Source organism: Acomys russatus, chromosome 25 (genome assembly GCF_903995435.1).
Source record: "Acomys russatus chromosome 25, mAcoRus1.1, whole genome shotgun sequence".
NCBI lineage: Eukaryota > Metazoa > Chordata > Mammalia > Rodentia > Muridae > Acomys > Acomys russatus.
Genome location: NC_067161.1, coordinates 28,276,428 through 28,299,603, shown reverse-complemented (window position 1 = coordinate 28,299,603; position 23,176 = coordinate 28,276,428). Strand labels below are relative to the sequence as shown.

Sequence of the window (23,176 nt, the reverse complement as noted above, 5' to 3'; positions counted from 1 at the left end):
AGACATGTGCATTCCTTGTGCTTTTTCTTTGGCTCTATTTCTTATTTGGTTGTTTTGTTGTAGTCTGATTTGTTTGTTGTTTATCTTATATTATTCTTTCAATGCCTATTTGTTTTCTAAGGAGAGACAGAAAGGGGTTGATCTGGACGGGAGGAGAGGTGGGGAGTGAATGAGAAGAGGGAGGGGATGGGAAAACAGAATTAGAATATATTTATTGAAAATATTTTCTTTTCTTTCTTTTTTCTGTTTTCTTTGTTTGGTTTATTTATTATTATTTTTTTTAAAGACAGGGTTTTTCTGTGTAGCCTTGGCTATCCTGAACTCACTTTTGTAGACCAGTCTGGCCTCCAAGCAATCCACCAGCATCTGCCTCCCAAGTGCTAGGGGGAAAAAAATCTATTTTCAAGAAAAGAAAAGAAGAAGAAATGACCTTTGAGCAAAGGCATAAAGAGGTTCAAGGGGAAGCCAGGCAGGAGTCAAGGTTGAGGAAGAGCTCCCCGAAGGCATAGCAAGAATCCACAGCCAGGGAGCAGAACACGTTTGGCATGTTTAAGGACACACCAAGGAGGTGACGGCCAGGAATAGAGAGAAGCTGGGGAGGGGGTTTGAAGCTGAGACTGAGAGGCAGACAGTCAAAAGACAGACTGACTGCCCAGAAGGATCAGCAGCTGCTGCTGCAGCCTGAGCACGTCCACTCCCACTCAGATGTAGCTGCTGGGTCATTGAGTGCCACAGAGGACGGTCAGGGTGAGCCATAGTGAAGCAGAGACAATGGGCTTATTAGCTAGGGCATTACATCCGCGACATGGGTGCAGAATTCTCAAGATACAGCCATGCTTGGGTGGTCATTGCAATCAATATGTCTAGGATTTGGTTCTCAAATTGAGTTCCCAGGGTATATAATTATAAGAGTTAATAATTAAGCAGAGCTTAATACTTAAGTAAAATATGGCTTAACGTTTAAAAATTTTAAATACATGAGCTGGTACACCTCTTTTTAAAAAACTATTTTTGTGCCCATTTGCCACATTGTGGATGTGAAGGTCAGGGGACACAAAGTCAGCTCCCTTCTTCTACCATGTGAGATCAAACTCAGGTCATCAAGCTTGGCAGCAAGTGCTTTTATTTAAAATTTTATTTAAATTATTTAAATTTTAATTATTTAATTAAAATAATAATAATATTTTTTTTTTTTTTTTACCTTAATGGATTCCCTCTTAAAATGAGGGGAATGCATCGTTTCCATTTAGGGATGAGAGAGGAGTGCTAACATGACAAACTCAAGGTTATGGACATTCTGGCACTAAGTGTGGCTTCTTTTTAAAGTCCTTATTAGGAGGGTAAGCACTGTCTTCATTGGCAATTCAAGTTTAGCTATTGTATTAAAGTTTCAGGCTCTCATCTAGATTCCAGAGTGAGGAACTCCTAGACTCCTTTCTCTTCCCATGTCCTCCTAATTTTCCCCTCCTTTTATCCTATCTACAAGGAATATGTGTGTGTGTGTGTGTGTGTGTGTGTATACATATATGTATATGTAGTATATATTCATCCTTCACGGAGAGGTTGAAGTGTGATGGCCGTATAATGTCATGAATATGCTAAAAAATAATTGAATTGCACATTTTACTGGTTCAACCTTTTGGCCTGTGAAACATATCTTACTAAAGTGTTAAAAGTAGTTTGACTGTGGCAGAAATGAGGACATTTTGCCCAGTGGCTGGTTTACCACATTTGAAGCCAACTTCATAAGGAGCTTCTTTGATGCTCATCATCTTCTTTGAGATCAGCTGGGTGTTGTCAGGAGTTAACTTGTCTTGTTGTCAAAGAAACTTTAGAATAATAAAAACATCTTCAAATGCTATATTCTGTGGGTCTTTGAGGCTTTTAAAGACCTTATTAACTATTTTAATCTGTTAGACTTAGGATATATATTCTTGTGCTAAAATCTGACTAGTATTTGACATGCCCATGCTTTGCATCAGTATACAAAATTCTATACCAATGACTTAGAAATAACCTTCATTATGAGTAACAATTAAGGCCTCGTTTCTGCCACAAACATAATTCTGCCTAAAAATGGGCAGTTTAGATGGAGGCAGAGTCAGGGCCAAACTCTGCCAAGACGGGGTAAGCAAGTCCTCAATAGTTTCAGCCTCATGAATAAGTCTGGCAGAGATATTGGGCTAGAAGTCCAAAGATGAGACTCCAGTGTTATAGTGTTGGGTGACTGTTCAGGCAGTAAAATGTCTCAGTCATTTTTTTTCATTTTGGAAACTGCTAACCTGCACTACAGGTTCAGTCAGGCATTTAAGTTTTATTCCTTCTCAAGTCTCTGAGGGGGGTTGAAGACCAGATATTTTAATTTTACAACCAAGTTTAGTTGGTTAGGGGATAAGATCTTTTTAGATCAAGAAAAAGGATTTAAGTTAATAAAGATGAGATATGATAGATACTGAATTTCATTCAGAAATTTAGACCCAACAAGATAGGAAAGATGTTTACTTCAAGTTTGACAACAACAAATACCCAAATCACTAGGAATGTAACATTTATATAACTCAGGATTTTCACATGGTTCTCCCTGCTGAATGTAGTTTGTTTAATGCATGTGTAATAAAATAAATGTATATGAGGAAAAAAAGTAGTTTGGTTTATGAGCCAAAGGTAAGATGGACACATTTTGTTCCACTGTACCTAGAACCCACATAAAAAGAAGTAACACTTCTGGCTTACAGATTTTCAAGAATATTATGCCAATAAAACTACATTCCACGGTTCAAGCCTAGATAGAAGAAATAGCTTTATTCAGATCTGACTCTGGCACAGAATTCAATAATCTAAGAATAAAAATCCAAAATCATGCTTCAGTTAGCTTCCTGATTTTAAAAAGCTGCATGAAAAGGTACTCTCTCCTCCCAGAATTGAAAACCAGATGGCTCGCCCAGGGTCTGAGATACATTTATTGATTTCCTACCCTCTTGCACGCATCATTATGCCAAAAGGGTGCAGGTTGTAAAACCACGTTTCAGAAAATGTGACCCACGACTCTTATGCAAGCATAGGAATCGGTGTAATTCACTAATGGGGTAATGTCTGGGATCCTGAAGTTGGTTCAGGCAAGAACTAGGAAAAGACACTGTCATTAGAGAAAAGAATTTCAGAGTGATGCTGCCGGGCTAGATAGAAAACCAGTTCATTGTCCCTGTGTACTGAAACTGTGAGCCTCGGGCTTGCCATTTCTGCTGATCAGAAATATTTGTGTCTCTTGAATGAAGATCCACAGGTTATTAAGGAGCTCTATGGAATTGACACTACGCAGTAATACATAGCCTTCCCCAAAGGAGAAGTGTGATGGCTGTACAATGCCATGAATATGCTAAAAAACGGTTGAATTGTGCATTTTCACTGGTTCAGTTTTTTTTTGGCATGTGAGACTACTTACCAGATAGCTGCTCGTGAATGTCTCGCCTTGCCAAATAACTTATACATGCAGGCCCTAAACTTAGTGCTTCTCCCCCGACCCCCGTGTGTGTATGTGTGTGTGTGTTTGTGTGTGTGTGTGTGCGCGCGCGCGTGCGCGCACGTGTGCACATTCATGTAAATAAAGCAAATGTGGACATACAGTCATGGCATGCGTATGGAGGTTAGAGAGCAATCCAAGTCCCCAAGATTACACAAGTACCTTTACCTGCTGAGCCATCTCACTGCCCCCCCATGTTATTCTTAATAAATCATGTTATTCTAAAAAATTATAATAGAATTCAATGCTTAATTCTTAAGTAATCAATAAAATACCATTATTTTCATTCATTCTATGGAATAACTGAAACTCTTGGGTGGGAATGTTAAAGTTTTAATAAGACACAGTGAGTACACATGTTTTTAATGTACTTTGCCTTTAAAAGGCACATTGTGGCACATGTATGAGCTGTCCTCAGAGAGTCTATAAGCTGCAGAACATTCATAAAAGACAAAGGAAAAACAGACAAAGGGTAAATGGTAGAATAATGGTGGATGAGTAGAACAGAAAGTGCATCTAATATTTATCACTGTTTAAAATCAATAACTTTTTGTAAGAAAGAACACTACCAAAAACTGATTTTAAAAGTACTTGTCTCTATCCATTTTAAAGTGGGCTAAGGTACAAATGAGGTGTAGAGCGAGAGTACAAAACCATATGTAACTGCAGGTTACAGACAACTGGAGTCTGAATATTTAGTGTGAGAAGAGGTTACAAAGCAATAGAGTTTGTTCCCAGTTATTATTTTGAACAGCTGGTCAGAGAGGCAGCTATATATAGCCTTTTCAATGAGTCTGCAGCCTGGGGAGGGGATGTTGTGAGCTTGGCAGGATGTGAGGGTGGGGAGATTTCCATACTATACACAATACGTACCTACTGGGTAAATCCCCAGGCCTAAAATATACTCCACAGTACTTTCATGTTGGGTGCTGCAAGGCGGGTGGCGTGGGATGAGCCTCACTTTGCCCTGGGCACTAGGACTTGAGGAAGCCAACTTGATTTCTGCATTGCCTTCTTGCTGTCTGGAAAGACCACAGGTACCTAAATCTTCCCCTTGAGGGTCAGCATGCAAATCAGCTCGCTCCTGCCTTGGCGCTGAAAGGAAAGAAGCCGGTATATAAGACCACAGGCAGCTGATCAAAAGAATTGCATTGCTTAATATTATGTGCCGCCGGTCTCCCTCCTCTTCCTTTCTTCCTCCCTTCTGCCCTTCTCGGCTGTACTCAGCTGTGCTCTTTACCAGAATTCTTCCCTGGTCATCTGAATCTTAGAACTATTTCCTGAATTTCTTATTTTGCTCTATTCATGCCATGTACGATAGCCCACCTCAAGTCATATGTTTATTTGATGTTAACACTGAAGAAGACTGCAGCTGAACACACACACACACACACACACACACACACACACACACACACATACATGTGTGCACATGCACACATACATTAGAAATAAGCTACAAAGAAATAGATGTTACCAATCCAGCAAATAATTTAACTCTGAGAAGAAGTCAGAAAGTATAAACATTAACACTGATTATCTGTGAAAAGTAAGGTTAAAAGAGATCTTAAATTTCATTTACTGATTTGATTTTTATACTAAAAATGAGACATTTTGTAACTAGATTAGATTTTGTTTTTTACCTTTATTTTATTTTATTTGTATAGGTGTTTCACCTGCCTGTATGTCTGTGTACTGCCTGTATGCAGTGCCCTCACACACCAATAAAGAGCACTGAATTCCCTTGAACTGTAGTTACTGAATGTTGTGAGCCACCATGTAGGTTCCGAGAATTGAACCTGGGTTCTCTGGAGAAGCAGCTTTTACTTTTAATAGACAAGCTAGCTCTCTAGCCCCAATTATATTTGTATGGTAGACACACCTTTAATCCCAGCATTTGGGAGGCAGAAACTGGAGGATCTCTGTCAGTTTGAAGCCAGCCTGGCCTACAAAGCAGGTTCAGAACAGCCAAGATTACATACAGAAACCCTGTCTCAAAAATAAAATAAGATAAATAATTTTTAATTAAAAAAAAAAAAAACCTTAGAGCCCTGCATGGTGATGCACACCTGTAATCCAGCACTCAGGTAGACAGAGGCAGATGGGTCTCTATGAGTTTAAGGCCAGCCTGATCTACAAAGGAAGTCCAGGACAGCCAAGGCTACACAGAAACCCTGTCTTAAAAAACAACAAACAATTTAACTCTAAGCTTCCTGGCCACTTTATTTATTACTGACAATAACTTTTCCTCTTCCTTCTGAACTCCTCATCTTCCTCCCCTCCTCCTTTCTTCTTCCTCTCTTCCTCCTCTTCCTCCTCTTCTTTATTTTTCTTCTATGTGTATGTATGTATACCTGAGTGAGAGTATGCCATGTGGGTGTGGATGCCCGTGAAGGAAAGAAGAGGGTATTGAATCCCCTGGAACTGGAGTTACAAGTGATAGTGAGCTGCCTGATACATGTGCTGGGAACAGATATATGCTCTGGGAGAGCAGTAAGCACTCTCAATCACTGATCCATCTCAGTCCCTATTGCTGACCTCTAATCAAACTGAAGATTTCTGATAAAGAAATAATTATTCTTGTGTTTTAAATTAGAAATGTAAATTTTTACTTTATGTAAATTAAAAAGATATCTCTCCCATTTTGGTTCCATTTGTTTGAAGTGTGCTATGTAAACTTTCTGACACTGGCATGTATGTATGTGACGGGTGTGTTGGTGTGTGTGTGTGTGTTCTTCCTTTCCAAGTGGCACTCTAGTATTCCTTAGAGAATCACCCCCTCCCCGCCCTCAACCCAGACAGGTGGGTTAACTCCTACCCACCCCAAATCCATGAAGACCTAGAACTTCACAAGCAAATTCCGTGGTCTTGGCTGTATTGACTATGGTCTATGTAAGTACTGTCCCCAAGCTAAGCCAATGACTGGTGTTATCAAACCAACTGGATAGGGTCCTTTTGCTCTTCCCAGGTAGTCACCACAGGTAGTCATGGAGCATTTCAAGCCCAGGTCTTCAGCAGCTCTTGTATCCCTCAGCATTTAACAGCAAGCAGGTGGGGGCAGCAGCCGGTGGCACCCTCTAGCATTACAGTTCCCATGTTGGCCTCGGCAGTAGGACCCTTAGCTCTACAGGTGTTACAGCTCTTGTCTATGCCTTAGAAGTCTGGATTCGTCAGCTTTTAGAAGTGGCCAATATTACAGTTTGTAGGCCTGGTATATCTGAGACAGACACTGGAGCTAAAGGCTTGAGAGCTCTCTGGAACCCTTGCAGGAACTGGGGCCTGCAGTTTTCTCTCCTTGGGCCTTCTGCCCTTCCTCAGCCTCAGCTCTCTGCCCTGTTGATATTTCTTCCATCCCTCCTACTCCTGCCCGGGAAGGTCCCTCAACTTGTTCAGCCTCCTCTTGTCACTATAGTCCTTGTCACAGTTGCCACCCTCTGGGAGGCAGCCCCTGCTGCTTGTTCACTGGTGCCTCCGGCCTGCCTGCCTGCCGCAGCTGCTGCTGTCCATCAGTCTTGTGGCTCTGCCCCACCTCCAGCTGCTGAGCTTGTCAGTTCTGCAATCGGCATGGAAGCTACTCTGATGTCACAGTTGCTCTTACCCTGCACCCATCTCCTCCGGTGCCACTCCACTTTCTACGGCTTCTCTCCTCCCATAACTAGCTCGGCTCAGTGCACTCCGCTAGGAAAGAAAAGACCCCTCCAGAGAAACCACTGTGGGGCCTAGTGTTGCAACACCAGAGCAAGTAGCCCAGTCCAAGTGAGGTGAGGAACTTACTTATATAAACTAAGATGGATGTTTGCACCGATCACAGCAAATTTCCCATGCAAGTGGAGGCTTGTATTTACAACAACCTCAGCACCATCCCCTTTGTACCTGCTGCAGCGCTAGGCCACTATGGTCAGTGCTTTCCCTCCCTGGCCTAGGTGGAAAGAGTTAAGAACCATTTAGCATTCACCAAGGCTTGTAATACAGCAAAAAGAACCACAGTGCCAGTTGAACAGCCCTGGCTGGAGCTACACCTCTAAGAAGCAGAGCAAGCACCTATGACTGCGGTGTGGTTTCTTCATGGCATCTGTACTGTTTCAGAACAGCTGGTGCTGGCGTAAGGGCAGGCCAGGTGGCTATTTAAGCAACAGTCGTTTTGCTCAAGGCAGCTAGAAAAAGAGCAACAGTTGCAAATTAAGAAGTTAAGTTGCTCTATCGTCCCATGAAAATAAATGTAGCAGTGCTTACAGGACAATGTGAAGGGCATGGGACTAACTCTAGCAATGATGTTAACCTTAACTGTGCTCTAACAATGGCTTCCCCCTTCCTACCCAGTGTCCCACAGGGAAGTAGGTCCTCCTCATTTGTATCACTGGGATACATTTCTTCTTCTTTAATTTAAAAAATAGCTTTCCAACTTAATATACAAAGTGATGGTCTTCATACCTACTGTGTTCCTATTCATCTCCTCCCACCCTCCAGCACCTCTCTTACTTCTTGATGGGCCCTCTTCCCCACATCTCCAATATCCGATTACCCCTTCTGCCCTCTTGCAGCATGTGTTCACTACCCTCCTCCTTTTAGACCTCTTCTTTTCTCTCATGGCTCCTCTCCTAGTCTCATGACCTGCACCCCTCCTACCTCCCCACATACACATTTAAATCTAGGATCCATTTATGAGAAAAAGAAGTGTGGCATTGGTCTTTCTGAATCTGAGTCCTTTTTTTTTTAGAACAGTGATTTTCAGTTCCATCAATTTTCCTGTAAATGACATTTTCCTCTACTGTTAAATAAAAATCTACTGTGTGTATATTGTATACACATTTCTTTATCCATTCATCTGTTAATGGACATCTAGGCTTTTTCCGTTTTGTCTCTCTGAGATGCTTCCTGGAAGTATTAGGAGAAAAATCCAGTTCCCATGGTAAAATGTCAGATCACCTTTGTGCCATAGAAGGCAGCTCTGGTACACAGAGCCAGTACAGAACCAAGGAATGGCAAGCAGAATCCCAGACATCATTGTGGGACCCCACAGAATTAAGTGTTTTGTTTTATTCTGATATGTGTTCTCTCTCTCTCTCTCTCTCTCTCTCTCTCTCTGTTGAAAGACATTAAGTGAAGCTTTCTCAATTCAAAGACTCATAAAAAGTATAATTAAAGAAGTGAAATATTTCTGTATTCCAAAGTATGGGTACTGTCTCATGCACTAAGACATGGGAAGAAGCAAAACCAGTTCTGCTTGTAAATTTCCGCCCCACCCCCCACCCTTCAGAAGCCAAGGCTTAACAGAATGGGGCACTGAATTCTTGTGAGCTGTAAATTTCTTCTTACTTCCAGTCAGAGGAAGACTCCTGAATGCTTGTATTCCCCGGAAGGCGGGTAACAGGACTTTTTAAGGTGGACACACTGAACCTTGGAAATGTAAAAGTCATCCCATAATACAATAGCAAGAGCTTGTGGGCAGCTGTTTGTCATCAGAGATAAGAGGGTGCCCTTGGGAAGTGTGGCATATCTGCAGTGGCAAGACAGGAGTGTAGGCATTCTGGGCGGAGAACAAGAGAGAGTGGGGCCAGTGGACTCCCAAAGGGCCCTCAGCACTGGAAATCAACAAAACTCGGGACTAGACTTTTCCACAAAGAAACATTGTGTGTCTACATCACATCCTAAGGGTCCCAGCCCAGGAGTAGCAACCTCATCATACTGTGTTCTCTGCCCTTGCTTCTCTTTCCCCTTCCCTCCAGCCTGAGCCTAAAGGGGTACAGCAGAAATCCAGCTGGTACTTCAGGGAGGAGGTAGGACCCAGGGGAAAGTTGGTGTGCTTCATAGGCCGAAGCAAGCCCAGCTGACACTGAAGGAAAGCAGTACACGGGATATGTGCCCAGAGTTCCTTTTTGTTGCCATTTATTTTAGTGAGTGCCAGCGGGCACGCATACATGACGCATGCATGCATGGTGGAGGGGGGTGCGATTTGTATGTGGATATGTGACTGTGAGTGCAGATACCCATGGATCCCAGAAGAGATTGCCTGATACCTTGGAGTTGTGAGCCACCTGTCCTGGATCCTAGAAACCAGACTTGGTCTTCTTGGTCCAAATACATGCCTGTAGCTACTGAGCCATTTCTCCAGCCCTGTGCTTTGAGAGCTTGGACGATCAGCAAGAACTGGTCTGGCTCTTTTGAAGTGATCATTATGGAAACTTTCAAACAGATGCCAGTGTAAGGGATCCAATAACAAACCCCAGTATTCATGACGCAGTCACAGCAATCATCAGTTCAGGAATAGCATCTCTCTCCCTATTTCTCCTCCCTGGCCTCCACTGCATTATAATAAAGCATTACAAATAAATCAGATGTCTGCCCATTTTATCAATCACTTAGTGCACACCTGTAAAACGCACAATAGTGTCATTAGCATGCCTTAAACTCTAATAACAGTCCCTCAGTTTCATCATACACCCAGTCAGTGTTTAAATTCCCCCATAAGGCTCATGATTCCTTTATACAGTTGATTTGTTTGGCTCTGAATCCAAAATCCTCCCACACTAGAAACATCTCCTCAAGTCTTTTTCTCAGCTGCAGGTTCCCACACACTGTATTTGTTGAGGATCCTGTGTCATTTGCCCTTAGCATTTGGTACGTTCTGGGCTTGCCCAGTTACGTCTCTTCCTGCTCTTTGCCATGTTCCTTCCTCTCTTGAGCTTCTTGGTAGATCAGATTTAAATCTAGATCTCCAACCAGACTTATATGTGACTCTTTTCTCTAGCCACAAAGCATCTGTATGGGTGGTTTGTTTTTTCCCTAGCACATTACAACAGAAGCCACATAATGTTGTGTCAACTGGTCTCTTTTTGTCCTGTAACGAGTGGTCAGCTTGTCACTGTGCTGTCAGCTTCATAGTGGTGGTACACTTCCCTACTGACTTTTGACACAGTGAGTTTAACAGTCACACAGGGTCATCACCCACATTCATTGTTGTAGTCAGTTTGGGAAGTAGTGATGCTCTGTCACTCCTTCTTCACCTCACATTATTAAATATTTGATGACTAAGCTGAAATGAAATCTGTCATGAAAGACAGGATATAATTTATTTTTGTTTTCAGTCTCCAGAATAATAAGTTGGTCATTCACCATCCTCTTAATCATTGAGATGGACTATTTTCTTTTGAACTTGTGGTTCTAATAACGCATCACAGTTATATTTTTGGTGTCCAAAATGGTTCTATTTTTTTATTGTTGGGTTTTTAGTTATTGGTCACTTATGTTTTTTCTCTCTCTCACTCTGTCTCGGTCTCTCTCTGTCTCTGTCTCTCTCTGTCTCTCTGTCTCTGTCTCTGTCTTTCTCTCTCTCTCTCTCTCTCTCTCTCTCTCTCTCTCTCTGTGTGTGTGTGTGTGTGTGTGTTATATCCATATGTGTGTACAGATGCACATGCCTGTGCATGTGCACATGCATAGGCCAGATGAAGGCTTCAGGTGTCCTCTTCTATGACTGTCTATGTCTTCATTTCCAACAGAGTCTCTCCCTGAAGCTGGAACTCAAGTCTTTCATCTAGGCTGGCAGCCATCAAGCCCTAGGAATCTCCATGGCTCCACCCTTCAAAGGGCTGAGGTTACAGGCATGCAATAGACCATACCAGGCTTGTTACGTGGAGCCCAGTCCTTATGTTGTAAAGCAGGTGCTCTTAGCCACTGAGCCATCTCCTCCGCCTCCTTTGCATTTTTGTTTGCTTTTCTTGCAGACAAGGCATCACCATATAAGCATAATGGTGGTTATAGGCACCAGCATGAGCTTTTGGAATTTGTTTCCTATAAACCAAACTTTCATAACCAAAATAAAAATAGACTGTTTATTTTCACATGATAGAGAAAAAATATTGAGGGTTCTAACACTATCTTTAAGAGTGGACATAGACTAGTCCCAGTAAGTGGTTCGCAGTGCTCTGTGTGGTAGAGGATAAAATCATGTTTTATTGTACTACATAGAGACTTGGCAACTCAAAGACAATAACGTCTCATATTCTGCTTTTTCAGGTGAAAGTGCTATATAACATTTGTAAATCATTGTACCTGAGTCAATCTGGCATAAATCTACCCTTTCCGAAGTAATTTACAGTATAGCTAAGAAGATGGTACATGATACTACATGATGTTAGAGTTGGGTGTGCTACTAGGAACAGAAACGAAAATAAAAGGGTCCTAGAAAATACTAATGGTGTATTTAGTTTATGCTATAGAAAAGAAAATGATACCCTGCTCTCAGCCTTTTGTCTAAGATGGAGTACAGAAAAGGCACTCCACAACTAGCATGGGTGATCCTATCCATCAGTATAACCCCAGACTCCTCCTATCATGGGATCTAATATGCTCAACATGTAGCCTCCACTGCATATGAAATAGTTCTTCCAGCTCCAAGCAACATGTCAATACCCTAGACAATAGGAAGAGAAAGGGAGATGGGAAGAGAGGGTCCCATTAAGGAACCCCTTTCTTTTCTGGAGACAGCCTCCCACGAGCTGATATTAGAAGTGTACAACACCACATCTGCCGTAGTCTCTTGTTCAGAAAAGTCTCACATGGCCATACCAAGTTACAGGAAATGTTGAAAATAATATAGTCTTTATTCAGGTTGACCAGATGTCCAGGTAATCTTCAGACAGTCATTTGCCCCAGAAAAAGGAAAGAAAAGAAAAGTAGTAATCATTGCTACAAATTATATTTTAAAAAGTCTACCTCTTTTGTAAATTATATTTTCATGTCTTAAGAATCTCAGGATATCTCCCTTCTTCCCTTCCCTACCCATCCCATCCTTTCACCTTCATTATTCAAAAGCATTCAATATATAGTGTAAAAGAAAGCTTCAATTAGCAATTTAAAACTAAAAATAAACTGGATAATTATGCTTCCTCCCTTTGTCTCATCCTTTGTCCTCTCTGCTCTGTGCTGCTTCTGCTTGCACTGGGACTTCTCGGTCATTAACTTCCTGGTCACAGTAAACCTCACATAAGTACCACACCATCATGTAGTCCTGACTCTAAGGTCAGGCTCTGCATTGTTCACAGGGCAGACAAGGTTCCCACAGAATCCTCACGAGGAGGTAGCCCATTATCTGTCTATGTGTGCTGCCTCCTTCTAAGGGTCCTTATAGGCAGGGGAAAATAGGTTAGAAGATTCCATGTGGGAAAGTCCAAGAGGCTTCCAGAGGAAGTTGCATGTTGGCTGAGGCTGGCAATATCACTTAGGAGTTACCCAGAAAAGAAAGAGACATGAGTATGTCTTCAGATGCGTGGCACCACATTTGTCAAGTGGCATACACAAGAGGCTAACATGACACCCTGAAAGCCAGGCATTCTGAGGCTGAGAGAGGTGTTGAGAGGGAGCCGTGCCGTGGTTCAGTGTCTCAAACAAAGCCCCTATTGCTTCCAATGAAGTCATAAGCCACTAGGCAGGTGGTAGGTAGTAGAGATGGAATTCAAATGGATAGATAGAATTATAGCCCTGTGAAAGTCTCCCCATTCCCTTATCCCCACAACCTGTGACTGTGAGGGGCTGGGTGACAGAGGGGAACTAACGTACCAAATGGAGTTACAGTGCCCATCCTCTGACCTTAATATAAGGAGCCCGTCCTAGATGACGACTGTGAGATGGGCCCAGTGAGTTTCTCAGGATCCTTGGATGTGGCAGAGGTAGGAGGAAGAAGAGCCTTCAGCAATTTGGAGGAAGCAGGACTCAGTCTAGAGTTGTTGGATTTGAAGAGGGAGAGAGCCAAGACCAAGGCCACCAAGATGTCCTTCAGGAGGTAAGACAGTCACAGAGATGGAGTCCCCCCAGAGACCTGCCAGACAGGAGCGCAGTCCCACAGTCACCATGATTTTCACTCAGCGAGACACATTTCAGACTTCTAAACTACAGAGTTGTAAGGTAAATCCACGGCGCTTTGAGCCACTAAGGCTGTGTCAATCCATGATAATAGCAACGGGAAATTTATCCACCAGGTGAGTTCCACCAACCCCTGGACCCCTGTTCTCATTCCCTTTTCTCCATGTCCTGACTGTTGCAGGAGCTCACAGGAGCTGGAAAAATTAAACTTGAATTCCTTTTTACAATTCGAAGTTTCTTCAAACCTCATTGCCAAACCGTGTAGCTAAGGGTACACATGTTTTCTCATGTGCCTCTTAGCTTGGTGAATTTTAAAAGGATGTGGTCGTGGCCTGTGACATCAGAGGAGGGAGCTCAGCGATGAGGCTGGCTGGTGTTGATAGAAAGATAAGGTTAGAGGCAAGCCGCCTTTGAAGGGCTCTCTAAAGATCAACTGCATCCTGTTGCATTCCCGGCTGTTTCTCTCCTTCGGTTGCACTGAGGGGTGATGCCCAAGACGCATCACTTTTCAGAACTGGACCATGAACAACCTCATCCTTCTGGAAGAACAGCTGATCAAAAAATCCCAGCAGAAGAGAAGGACTTCTCCCTCTAATTTTAAAGTTCGCGTCTTTGTCTTAACGAAAGCCAGCCTAGCGTACTTCGAGGATCGCCATGGGGTATGGAAACACTTACTTTTGGCTTTGTTTGTTTACTGTTTTGTGTTTGGACTGAGCTGATTCATGGGATAAACTTAAACACCTGGAACACAGGCACATTATGTTTAGCGACCACAGAGCAAAGTTAGAGAGCTCAGAGCAAACGTGGAGAGCTCTGAGGGTCAGCTGTCAGTTAGACTTGGCTATTTCAGCTCTAAAATCCATAGGTTTAACTCACCCAATTTTCTTCTCCACAAGGTTATGTTTAATTTTTCAGCATGAAAATATTTTATGCAGTGAGTGTTACGGACAGAACTTGAAGTTCATGGTGAAGTATGTGGCATTTCCAGGCTGTAGGGCAGTAAAGACATTAATTACTGCTCATTAAGACATAAGGGGCAGCTTAGCCCAATTTCCCTGTTTTACAAAAGAAATGGTTCTTAGAATGCTGATGGGAAGGTCTTATGAAAAACCCCTATGGTTTGACCCCTCTATGTCTCAATGGTCATCACTCCCCTGGGGCCATGACATCATACCTCCATTCATGTAGTATTCTAAAGTTGTAAGGCACGCATGGCAACCCTCTTCATCCCTAGTCTTAAAAAAAAAAAAAAACCTCTCAGGAGACTAGGGGTGTGGATGGCAAAGATTCTGCCCGCAGACCAGGGATCCTTCCTAGAGTGTGGCTGCTCAGCTACATGTCTCTAATATTGTGCAGCAGCAGTCACAACAAAAGCAAGTGAGTATGTGTTAACAATGTAGTTTGATAGAAGCACTGCATGGGGGTCAGGAAGTCGCTGTGCTTCCCACTGAGAGCCTGGGCAAATGCCCTTCTCCATCAGGCTCCTTTTCCTTGCATATATAAAAGAACTAGACGTCAATCCCAAGCTCCATTCTTTCTTTCAGAAACCTTTCTTTGTCTGCAGTGGCTCTTGCTTAGGCCTCCTCAAACACTTTTCAAAGCTTGTGTGATTATTTTTGTCATATCATATTATTTTTACATCATTAGAGAAGTGATGCAGAGATGTTTTAGCTTGGTGGTCACTGAGACAAGGATGCTTCTGTTCCCTGCTGGTGTCTTATTAAAAGAGTCAGGTGAGCGGAGTGAGATCCAGTCTTTGAAGCTTTCCATGGACTTGGAGCAGATCACTTGGGGGTGTAGAGGGGTGCCTAGCCTTTGTAGTTTCTGGTGAAATAGTGCTGCCTCTCTCTCTCTCTGTAGTTTTGCAGTGAAGAGAATCACTTGCCTTCAGCAGGGTCTCACTGATAACTTACCAATAGATTAGAAGGCATATGGAATTACATATGTGCATGACCCATTGGTCAATGGCCAGGTGCCAAGCTTTGAGCTTGGAGGGTTCACCACATAGAACTAATAAATCACATGGCATCAACTCTGTGTCTCTGTGAATGAAACATGAAGTTCACGTTTCATAATGAAAGTGTAGTCATGCACCTTTAACTTTTATCAAATGGATTTTACACTTTCACCAGTTTTTTCAATGTTCTTTAATTTTTGAGATTATAATACAACTACATTATTTCTCCATTTTCTTTCTCCATCCAAACCCTTCCATGTATCCTCTTTCCTCTCTTTCAAATTCATGATCCCTTTCTTCTTTAATTGTTGAGGTGGTGGTGGTGGTTGTCGTCGTCGCGTGCGCGTGTGTGTGTGTGTGTGTACAATAATGTCACTATATAACCCAAGCTGGGACTTGAAATCTTCTAGCCTCAGCCTCCAGAGTACCTTGATTATAGGTAGGTGCCACCACACCCGCTTTATCTCTTAAGAATCATAAAAATTCTAACACAACCTGGATATGGTGGTACATGCTTGTTATCCCACCACTAAAGAGACTGAGGCAAGAGGCTCAGTACAAGTTTGGGATACTTGATGAATTCTAGGTCAGCCTTGGATACATAGCTAGACTTGATCTCAACAAAACAAATAAACAAACAAAAGAATTTTTAAAAAGGAAGAAAAATTCCATGCCAAATAATTCGTCTTATAGCCCTTGGCTGTAGTTATCTAATGCTTCCATGATGAATGGATATATATATATATATATATATATATATATATATATATATATATATATATATATATATAGAGAGAGAGAGAGAGAGAGAGAGAGAGAGAGAGAGAGAGAGAGAGAGAGAGAGAGAGAATTTTTGTGTTCTAATACCAATGGCTTATATTTATATTTAACATTTTGAAACATTTCTTTAAGCATTACAGAAATTTATTAGTTAGTTATTCAAGGTCACTGTATTATTATTGTATCTGCCCTACATATAATATATTACCCAGGGCCATCAATGAGCACAAAAATGCATCACTCATAAATAAATAGTTCTGTACTTGTATGAGAAAGTTTTTTTTTTATAAAAGCTTTAATCCTCTTCATCTGTGAAGTAGGTATAATGATAGCCCCAGTTCATGAGAATGTGGCCCAGACACAGTGTGTGTGAGCTGAGCTATTGAAATTACCATTTGGCAAACAGAAAAGCAGTCAGACATTGGCAAGTTCACACAGTTCGGTTAAAGAGATAGCATACTGTTACCTCGTCAGCACCTAGGAAACATCCACCATTATTCGTGTCATGTTCACATCTCTGAAGGAACTTGCAGGCTAGCGTAAGTTACTCATCTTCAAATGATGGGGAAAGTTAGAGCTAAGGGTCAAAACCAGATAAAAGGAGGGACCTTGATGGGAGATGCACACCCATCGAGAGCTACACAATCCAGGCTCGCCCCTTTAAGCTCTTAGCTTCTTTTTCTCTTTTCTGCATATACAAAATTGTTTTCCTTAAAGTTCAAATCTTCTGTCAGACTGTAAACACCACAAGAAAAATACTCAAGAACAAATGTCATTTTACAAAGCAAGTGTTCAGTCCAACTGTAGATATCCATGGCCGCTGTCTTACACTAAATATGAATATAGTTTGAGGATTGTAGGCCCATCCCCATGATCTGTGCTGTGAAAGTGGCTCTGGGCTCCCAGAACCGTCTTCATCCTACTGAAATAGTGGATCAGAACAACACAGGGTGCTTGCAGGTGGTGGCATTCACACACGCACATAGCTTCAGATGTTCCCTGCACCTGCCAGGCATTTTGTAAAGTGGTCTGCAGTTCTTTAGCCTGGTAGCATGTTGGTAAGATGTGACAGTTGCTGTGTTAGTATAGGGGAGTTGCGGAGCCCGGGTTAGCAGCATTTGTTCATCTCTCTGTTATAAATAACTCCTTCATGTAGCTATGATAGAGGGCAACTTGAAGGGTATTTGCTTATCATGAGTGAGGCAAGTTCAATGCTTGGCATAAAGTAAGCATGGGGGAGGTGCAATATTTCAACCCCACACTCAGGAGGCAGAAGAAGAGAATCAGAGGTCCAAAGTTGCTCTCAGCTATAAGTTTAAGGCCAGTCTTCAAAAAATGAAATTCCACTTAAAAAAAAAAAAAAAAGAAGTATCCCTTTGGCCATTTCAATCAATCAATGTGGATCATAAATTCCTGAAAGTGTAGCAGCTTGCTCTCATAAGCCAGTATAAGGCAAACCCAGCATACCACTGGCAGACATAAGTGCGGTCTCTAGGGAGATTGATGACAACTGAACCACAGGACCCATAGAAAATATCAGAGGACCCTGAATATGAAATGGAAGGGACAGCATACATGGAGACAAACATTACAGGTTGGGAAAAAAACAGTGTAGCTGGTAGGAGCTGGGTTCAACTCCTACCTCTCTTCCTTTGTAGGTATAGTATCTCAGGCAACACGTTTCATCTATTTAAGGCATTTTCCTATTTGCAAAATGAGGACCCTAATGGTTCTCCCCCTGTCTCACAAGATGATGATTGCATTCTAAGAAAAGTGTATTACAAGTTTCATGCTCATTTTGCGACATGGAAAGATGGTCATTACCCGCCAAGCACCATCATGATGTTCTGCGAGGCCATAGGGAAAGAAAGATTCTTTATTCTAATGATGCTTTGCACTTTAAGGGTCAATCTTGCCATGCTTCCCATGGCATGGGATACATTACCATCTGATGAGGGTGGGAATGAACAGTCAAGATCACCACCCCAGCTGTTTCCCAGAGGAGGGTCTCCCCTCCCTGAGCTGCAGTGACACAGGCAGACTTCCTGAATGAAAGAGGACAGGTGGGAGATGGCCCCTTCCTCCTTTTTGAAACCGTTATGCAGCATCATCAAAAACATACTTTCTGATATCCGACAGATCTGGGTCAAAGATCAGCCCTACCACTTGAGCTGTCTGACTTTTATAAACCACAGAATGCCCACAGAATGCTGTGAGATTGCAAAACAGCCATGGTCTTGAACTACTGAATCTTCCTTTTTGTTTTCTTATTAATGAGGTGGAGGTCACCACGATTCTAATAGTAGCCACTAACTAACATTGTCTGGGCACATCCTATATAACAGTGTGTCCATGTGGATTGTTTTGAATACACACTGCAATCATCCTGTAAGTAGGAACTGTTATTCCCTCATTTATAAACCAGGGAAGAAAGTGAAAGGGTATAAATATCTTCCCTGAGGGCCCTTACTTCTCCAGAGCTTACATAGTTCCATGATACATGGCACTTCTTATGGCTAGTGTTACTGTCTGGGTTACAAAACGCCATGTGCTCTTACTCTGTAGGAGGTTCTAACAGTTGACACCTCATGTTCTCCAGGCCTGCCACAGTGATGTACATTATGAGCTCTGTCCCTTCTGTGCACACTCCAGGACATACCTCTCCCCTTCACTGTCTGGAGACAGTTTCATGTCTGAACTAGCATGAGGACATTGACCACACTTGCTGCTAAAGTTGCTGCAGTGATCCTGCATTTCCCAGGTCATCTTCCCGGAAGAAGTTCACATGTCTCATGCAGTACTATTGCTCCTGTGATGAGCACCTCACCCACCACACTCCACACAGAAGCCAGGGTGACTGTGCTCCATTGGCATGGGTCTCATCATAAGCAAACATGCTTATGACAGGGTTATTCCCACTGACCAAAGGCACCACAATTTAGCACTCATGTCTTTGTCTTCTCTCTGGGCTTCAATCATACAGCTCTAAATGCGCCTTCCTTAGAGAAGCCTTCCTTGAATTCTTCAGACTAGGTCATCCTCCTATTATGTTCTGCCATGGCAACATGTACCCTTCAGGATCCATACCAAAGTCATAATTGCAGCCAGGCATGGTGGCGTACCCAGCACTCGGGAGGCAGAGGCAGGGGGATCACTGTGAATTCAAGGCCAGCCTGGTTTACAAAGTAAGTCCAGGACAGCCAAGGCTACACAGAGAAACCCTGTCTCTAAAAACAAAACAGCAAACAAACAAACAAAGTCTTAATTGCCCATTTACTCATGTGAGCCTCCATTAGACTAAAGTGTTACAAGGACAGGCATCCAATGATACCATCAGTCTCCACAATGCTTCCTGCCTCTTAACGTTCATTAGCTGTTTGTTTGTTTAGTCTTGTTGTTGTTGTTGTTGTTTTTCTTATGGAGGAAATAGAAGGCGAGAGGAAGAGAAGAGAGAAAGAGCATGTAGATCCAGAGCAGGGTTAGCATAGCATAATGAGCTCCATTACAAAAGGGCTCGATACTCAAAGAGTAAACACACAACTTAGGTCAAAAGGGAAAGTTTAGGATACAAGAATAAATGAAAATCATTCCCTGGAAGGACTAATCATGTCTTGTCTTAAGCAAGAATGAGAAGTTCTGTGGACAGAACTCTCAGCTAGGTCAGAAGGACACCTACGGGAAAACCCCAGATATTTCCAGAGAGCTGTCGACTCAGTTCTCTTTTCCCCATCTCCCTGAGTGACTATCTTTCCTCCCAGTGGGTTTATAGCTTGACCCTCTGCAGGCAGGTTTCTTTGGGTGGGGTGTTTGTTTTGTTTTTTCCTCCCAGACAGGGTTTCTCCGTGTAGCCCTGGCTGTCCTGGAACTCTCTCTGTAAACTAGGCTGGCCTTGAACCCACCTCTGCCTCCTGAATGCTGAGATTAAAGGTGTGCGCCACTGCTGCCTGATCGTGTACCCGAGCATTTCTGCTGGAGAGTGTGACCAACCACAGTCCCTTCCTCTTTGTCCCATTGTGATTTCCTTGATGCTCCCTGGGGTCCCGTGGACAACTGAAGTGCCATACCAATCTGTTATCCCCACAACACCAAGAGTGAAGTTTTAAAATTACTATTTATATGCCACTCTCTACCTCAAAGCTCTGTGCAACTGTTTATAGTACTTAATTCTTAGCTGTGGCCCATCTTTCTGACTTCTCCTGGCACTACCCTTGCTCTGTGTGCCTCAAGCACATCTGTTTCCTTTCTGAATTTTCTTTCTTTCTCTTTGTTTTGTTTTGTTTTTTGTTTTTTGTTTTTTCAAGACAGGGTTTCTCTGTGTAGCTCTGGTTATCCCAGACTCACTTTGTAGACCAGGCTGGCCTCGAACTCACAGCGATCCGCCTTCCTCTGCTTCCCAAGTGCTGGGATTAAAGGCATGCACCACCACACCTGGTTTCCCTTTCTGAACTTTCAGTGCTTCAAGTTCACTTTCTTTTTGGGGCCCTTGCACTCAGGACTAGAGTGAGGCAGTTGAAATGAGTACTGTGGGGGTGCTGCTTCTCTCCCCAGTACGGACTCTGCAGTGGCTTTTGGGGAACAGCCCAGGTTGCAGTAGGGCTGGTGGATCCTTTCTTCCCACCTCTTCCCTATCTCCTATCTTCCCTTTTCATCTTTAAAAAGCTGGGTGTGGTGGCATGCCTTTGATCCCAGTACTCAGGTATAGAGGCAGGAAAATCTCTATGAGTTTGAGACTGTCACACTCTTTCATATTTCCTGCAGTAAAAAAAAAAAAAATTCAGCTTGCAAGAAATACTGTCAGGTAGAGAACTTAGTTTGGAAGAAAGGATTAACTGGAAAGCACCAGAGCATCTCTACAGGAACCAAACAAGACTCACACAGTGAGTTACAGACAAGAGGTCCAGCACACTTGAATCCTAAGGAACTTAGCTTAAAGGGCTTCTCAAATTTTCATGGGCCACCTGCAATACCTTCATCTAATTTCCTTAACTAATAATAAAATTTCCCATCTGGACACCAAAAAAAATAAAAATGGGTCTCTGGGTTTGTGATTTTCATCAGGAGGTGAGTCAGGGCTTGCTTTCAGGATGCTCAGAAGCCTTACAAAGGGAAGAAACTGCTGTGAAATGCTTCTGAATGCACATAAAACTCCCCATGTGGACCACCTGTGTGTCCTTGAAAGTCAACACAGAGTTTGTAGATTTAATAGAAATAGAGCTTGGCACATGATGCCATGTCTCCACAGAATCCCCATCAATCTGTAGTTATTCTTAAGTTTTTGATATTTACAAGCTTATATAAGTCATTTAAAAATGGATTTGCATACAGACTAGTTAAAGAACTTAAAAACTTTAACAGCAAAACAAGTAAATTCAAAAATGCTTAAAGGATACAAAATAGATCCTTCTGGAAATGACCAACAAGTGTCTGGGGTAAGTGCTCAGCTTAATTAGTCATCAGAGTAAATCAAAAACACAAAATATAGCCGGGCGTGGTGGCACACGCCTTTAATCCCAGCACTCGGGAGGCGGAGACAGGTGGATCTCTGTGAGTTGGAGGCCAGCCTTGTCTACAAGAAAGTTCCAGGACATGCAGGGCTACACAGAGAAACCCTGTCTCGAAAAAACAGAAAAAAAAAAAAAAACCCACAAAATATAACTACATCCCAACTTCATTTCCATTGTTATTAAATTACTATTTCGAGAGCCTTATACACGACGACCCTGTCTATATCACTCCTACCCGTCTGTGCCCCTCCCAACTCTTTCTATGCCGTCCCCCAATTTATGACCTCTTCTTGTTACATACAACTTAATGAGTCCACTTAGCATGTGCACGTGGTCAGGGCTGACCTCTGGGGATTAGACCACCTATAGAGGAACTCATCCAGGAGGAAACTGATTCTCCCTCTTTTAGCAGCCATTTACTACCCCTAACTGTCACCTAAAAGCCTTAGCTGTAGGGCTTGTGTTGCGATGTATCAATGGGGTTGCGTAGCCCCCTGACACTTTCTGCATTCTGACCAGCTGTGGAGTTTTGTAATAGTGTCTTATCTGCTACAAAAAATGGTTTGTTTGTTTGTTTTTTTAACAAAAGACGAAAGCTACGCTTATCTGTGGGCATAAAGATAAGTATTTAGAATCCTGCTAGAAATTACGTTAAGAAAATGGCAGCGTTGGGTTCTGCTCCAGCATCCATGCTTCCCCAGCAGGGGAGGCGGCTAGGTTTACAGTAGTAAGCATGGATTCTGTCCCATCAAGTTGGCTTAAATTAGCTAAACAGGTGTTGGTTACTGCTAAGATAAAAGTGTCACTATTGCACAAGGGGATTATCTTGCTGGCTTAGCCATTGTTGTAGTTTGTAGGCTCAGCGTCTGGGTGTGACTACCAAATTCTCCTCCGCCTTGGAAGCTTGCATAGCACCCTCTGTGTAACCTCTCTTTTTTGTTGTCTGTTAACCATTTCTTAATACCTGTTAGGTCACAACCAATGAGGTAGGTGTGAGGAATACAGTGGTGAATAATACGGTTGAGGTGTTTGCCCTCAAAAAGCAAGTGGAGGAGACAGTCTACAGTGAAGTATGTAACAGCACAGGTTAGATACAGATGGGCAGATTCTAAGGCAGACCTCGGGAGCAGCGGGGGGCAGAGCTGGAAGGAAGTGTGGGTAGAGACGGAATCTGTGTCTAGGCCAGAGTCAGAGTTTGAGGGACAATGGATGTGCCAGTCAAGTGAAACAAAAAAAAAAACTCGGAACGGCATTCTGGGTAGTGGGAACTGCAAGCTCAAGGAGCCTGGAGTAAATAAAAGCTTGGCCCATGTGAGGAGAGAAACTCGGGCATAGTTCAAAAGAAGGCAGCAAACTGAGGGTGCAGAAGCCAAGCTGTGTGAGCCATTGTGGGCCATGGCAAGGAGTTTGCACTTTATTCCAGCAGCAGGAAGCTACCAAATGGTGAAGGCAGGTATGCAACACCATTTTTTTTTTCCATTTGGAAGTGGTTGTTCTGAGTGCTGTAAGGATGGCAGGTTACATACGGGGAAGGCAGGGAAGGCAGGCAGCCAGGCC

General features: G+C 42.8%; 1 protein-coding gene across 1 annotated transcript in view; it reads left to right on the top strand.

Annotated features, from left to right (window-relative positions):
* Positions 1-13,764: 13,764 nt before the first annotated feature.
* Itk (IL2 inducible T cell kinase) overlaps positions 13,765-23,176 on the top strand; it is a 69,955-nt gene continuing 60,543 nt past the window's right edge. Inside the window, exon 1 of the mRNA XM_051167309.1 lies at positions 13,765-14,037. Coding sequence (XP_051023266.1) covers positions 13,900-14,037 — 138 coding nt within the window. The 5' untranslated portion in view covers positions 13,765-13,899. The remainder of the gene's footprint in view (positions 14,038-23,176) is intronic.